This window comes from Sinocyclocheilus rhinocerous, unplaced genomic scaffold, assembly GCF_001515625.1.
Source record: "Sinocyclocheilus rhinocerous isolate Xijiao unplaced genomic scaffold, SAMN03320098_v1.1 scaffold680, whole genome shotgun sequence".
Lineage (NCBI taxonomy): Eukaryota > Metazoa > Chordata > Actinopteri > Cypriniformes > Cyprinidae > Sinocyclocheilus > Sinocyclocheilus rhinocerous.
In genome coordinates, this window is record NW_015637539.1 from 347,836 (window position 1) to 352,012 (window position 4,177).

Here is a 4,177-nt window from a genome sequence, read left to right on the forward strand (position 1 = left end):
GTGTTTTGTTTTTTTTGTGAGTGAGATGAATTAATGCATATTCATATTTATTTTAGAACTAGAGTAACATCTTCTGATTTCTCTCAACATGGGGACAGGAGAGCTGTCAGTCAATAAATTGGAAAAACAAAGTAACTTGAGTTACTTATTTGAAAAAGTAACTCAAATATTATCTTGTAAATTAAAAAGTAATGCGTTACTTTACTAGTTACTTGAAAAAAAGTAATCTGATTACGTAACTCGCGTTACTTGTAATGCGTTACCCCCAACACTGGCGCTCATGCGCTCTGTTCGCACTCTTTCTGTGGAAATTTGTCAGCTGTCTGCTGTCTGTGTGCAGGTGGGATGCAGAGGAAGCTGTCGGTCGCCATCGCGTTCGTGGGAGGATCCAATGTTGTGATTCTGGACGAGCCGACAGCGGGAGTCGATCCGTATGCACGCAGAGGCATCTGGGAGCTGCTGCTCAAATACAAAACAGGTGAGAGAAATGAACCTGTGCACAGAAAGTGGAGGGATTGTTGCATTGCATCAGGGCATAAATAATGTGCAATTAACAACAAACTGTAGTCCAGGAATCCTGCATATGAGTGACTTAAGGTGCAGTCACACTGGGACAGACATTTAATTTTTTCCCATAGTTGAAAAAGTTAGGTGCACAATTAAAAAAAATAAAAATAAATAGTGGTGCAGTGAAAATGTATTTATTTTCTTAGTAAAGGGATAAAAGGAGACATTTAAAACAACATGATTTGATGTATTATAAAACAAAAAGTATGGTTACACTTTATTTTAAGGTGTTCTTACAGTGTAATTATACATATAAGTACTGAGTAATATTAATTAACTACATGTACTTACTATATGCTTAGGTTTATGTTTAGGGTTACTTGCATGTTATTATGCATAATTAATTGTTATCATAATAGTAAGTACATGTAACATGTGTAACAAGTACACCTTAAAATAAAGTGTTACCAAAAGTACTTTAGGTTTTTGAATATTTCTGCTTTAAACTGTATTTAATAATCATGTAATTAATCATAGGCCTTTCCTTAAAAAATTTATATATATATATATATATATATGTATTAACTGTTATTAGTTTTTCCTGTGACGGGGCAGGTCTAGATACTTTGAATTAAATGCCAGATACAATTTATTGTGTTACCAAAATATCAATAATAACCAGGAAACAACAATAACAAACTTTATGCATAATGTGGGACTTTTAATTATAAACAGGGCTGACATGCCTGGACTCTTATTTTGAAATGTCCATGCTTTACCACTGCTGTTTATTCAAAAAGATGAGGGAGATTAAATATGCACTCTTACAACAAGTCACAACATATTGCAATATTAACATTATAAAGTAAATAATGTCTTTATTCATCGAGAGTGGATCATAAGCAGTCTGTCGGCAGAAGTGTGCATTATTCATTAATTGTGAATTGCTCTGAAAGAACATGCAATAGTGTCGTTGTTGTAAACGTGCAGCACACACATTTATTTAATTCAGTCATAGACTTTAGAAGTTTATTAATCATTGCAAGATTTGCAAGTTTATAAATGCTGCGATGCATGAAGCACAACTCACACAGAAATCACATTCAAAGCGCAGCGTGGGGAACTTTTCCATCCTCACACGAAAGTCGCTATCGCACGGATTCCTATAGAAATGACTGATTTTGCTCACAAAATTTCTCAGAGCAACACTGAATGTTACGGCACCTTTAGCTGTGGCTCGTAGATGTTGGATGTTCCTGTTGCACAGCTGGTAGGTCATGAGGTCAGTTACCAGGGATGCACGTTTACATTCATGCATTAAAGTCCCCATGAAATCAAAATTACAGTTTTTTGGGTGTTGGTATCAATATGTTAATCTTAAGGTTATCTATAAGGCAGTGTGCTCCAAAATAGTGACAAAATTCGCATTTAGAAGATATAAGCATTCAAAGCTTGCAGTTCGTCACTTGAAGCTGCGGCTGAGATCTGTCGCTTTTTTCACAGTGTAGTATTTATTGTACAGTGAATGGCATGTAGTGCACAATGTAGGCGAGAGGGAACGATTCAGATAGTGTAAATATGCTTTTGATTGGGGCAAATGAGGTCTGGTTTCATGTTGCTTCACGCGACGGAGGTGATCATGCGCAAGTCGGCATATATTAAACACTTTTAAAACTACACAGCCTCAGCATGATTATGATCACTATTTTGTTTCTACTAAGAGTTCATATTGAATCTAGGGGGTAGTCTATTAGACTGTGGCTGTCAAATGCGGCTGTACCGAGCTCAACGGCTCTGACCCGTGCAGATATAAACAAAACGCTATTGGCTAATTTAAAAAGGGGGCGGGGCTGCTCGATATGTCCCGCCCTGTCTTCCTGTTTCAGTTGAAATTACGAGGTCAGTTACCAGGGATGCACGTTTACATTCATGCTTTAAAGTCCCCATGAAATCAAAATTACAGTTTTTTGGGTGTTGGTATCAATATGTTAATCTTAAGGTTATCTATAAGGCAGTGTGCTCCAAAATAGTGACAAAATTCGCATTTAGAAGATATAAGCATTCAAAGCTTGCAGTTTGTCACTTCCGCCAAAATGGCCCAACGGCTCATTAAATCTTCTGACCAATCAAATGCTCTCTAGAATCCGAAGCGCCCGCCCCCTACAATATAAATAGACTCTGAAGCTGCGGCTGAGATCTGTCGCTTTTTTCACAGTGTAGTATTTCTTGTACAGTGAATGGCATGTAGTGCACAATGTAGGCGAGAGGGAACGATTCAGATAGTGTAAATATGCTTTTGATTGGGGCAAATGAGGTCTGGTTTCATGTTGCTTCACGCGACGGAGGTGATCATGCGCAAGTCGGCATATATTAAACACTTTTAAAACTACACAAAAAGGGGGCGTGGCTGCTCGATATGTCCCACCTTGTCTTCCTGTTCCAGTTGAAATTACGTCACCACATAGAATAACGCTGCATGTTTCAAGGCACTTCATGGGACCTTTAAGCAGACAAAGTGGTCACAGAGACAACAATATTCATAATAAACAATGCCAGGTTTATTAGACAACTAAGTTAGGATGAAAACTAGAGAAGAGGGGGAAAAAATTGATAAAAGTGGACATCAGATGCGTCAATATAAATGCAGTGCAAATGGATGTTGAAGAAATTGCAATAATTGGAATAAGAGGAATGGTGATTGTCTTGGTTACAGATGTCAGGAAGAGATAAAAGATGACAGGAGCTGTTACACATCCTTGTTTTTCACCCATCTAGAATCTCCCAATCTCACTCTCAGCCACATGAGCTTGGATCTGTTGCAGAAATTTGGCAGCCCTTTCCATCTCAGGCCAGAGAACATGGTGATCAATGGTGTCAAAGGTTCTGGCAGGTCGATAAAAGCAATGAGCCGGTCTGAATCGTTTCTGAAGGTGCTCTGTAGGATGTATGGGGTTAAAGCGCTGGAGCAGAACATCGTGACTCTCTCAGTAGCTTGTCCGAGATGCCACAACTGCTTCTGCCTGTCACGCTTTCTCTTATGAATTGTGACAGTGCTCTTTCCGGTTTTGAGCAATGATTTGGTTCCTACACGCTGTGAAGGTGAAGACTTTGTGCAGAAGGTCCTCAGGCCTGCACTCTTGCCGTTCTTATGTCCTGCAGAGTTCGGCTCTGAGCTGCTCCAGCAAACTTAGGGAGTGTTTAGTGATCCTGTAGACCTTGATTAGCTGGTTCAGGAGTGTTTGATTAGGGTTGGAGTTAAACTCTGTGAGATCACAGGTAACAAGGGACGTTCTCAGAGCTTTCTGGCAAGGTTCTCTCAAACGTTCTTCCAGTGACGTTAATAGAAGGAGTTACCTGGGCTTTACTAATGTTCTCAAAACATTAGCAAATAAACATTATTTATACATTGTTCATGGCACGTTATGTTTCTGAAAGGATTTGGTTGGAATTTCATTTAACATTTTTTTTTTTATGTTACTACTTGTTTTAGAACATTCAGAGAACATTCAACAATAATGTGTTTTTTTTTTTTTTAAATAACAAAAATACCGTAAAGTTTTAAAAAACTCAAGAGGGTCTGGCTGCAGCCTGGCGCTTGCACTCTCAGACTTGCATTCTCAGGCTTGCACTCTCAGACACTTGCACTTCCGCTAGCGACGTCACTTGCAGT

At 38.8% G+C, this 4,177-nt stretch overlaps 1 protein-coding gene across 1 annotated transcript in view; it reads left to right on the forward strand.

Annotated features, from left to right (window-relative positions):
• The window catches only part of LOC107749001 (ATP-binding cassette sub-family A member 1), a 119,004-nt gene that overhangs the window by 59,796 nt on the left and 55,031 nt on the right, over nucleotides 1-4,177 (forward strand). The window contains exon 18 of the mRNA XM_016564039.1: nucleotides 341-478. Within this exon, the coding sequence (XP_016419525.1) occupies nucleotides 341-478 (138 nt within the window). The remainder of the gene's footprint in view (nucleotides 1-340; nucleotides 479-4,177) is intronic.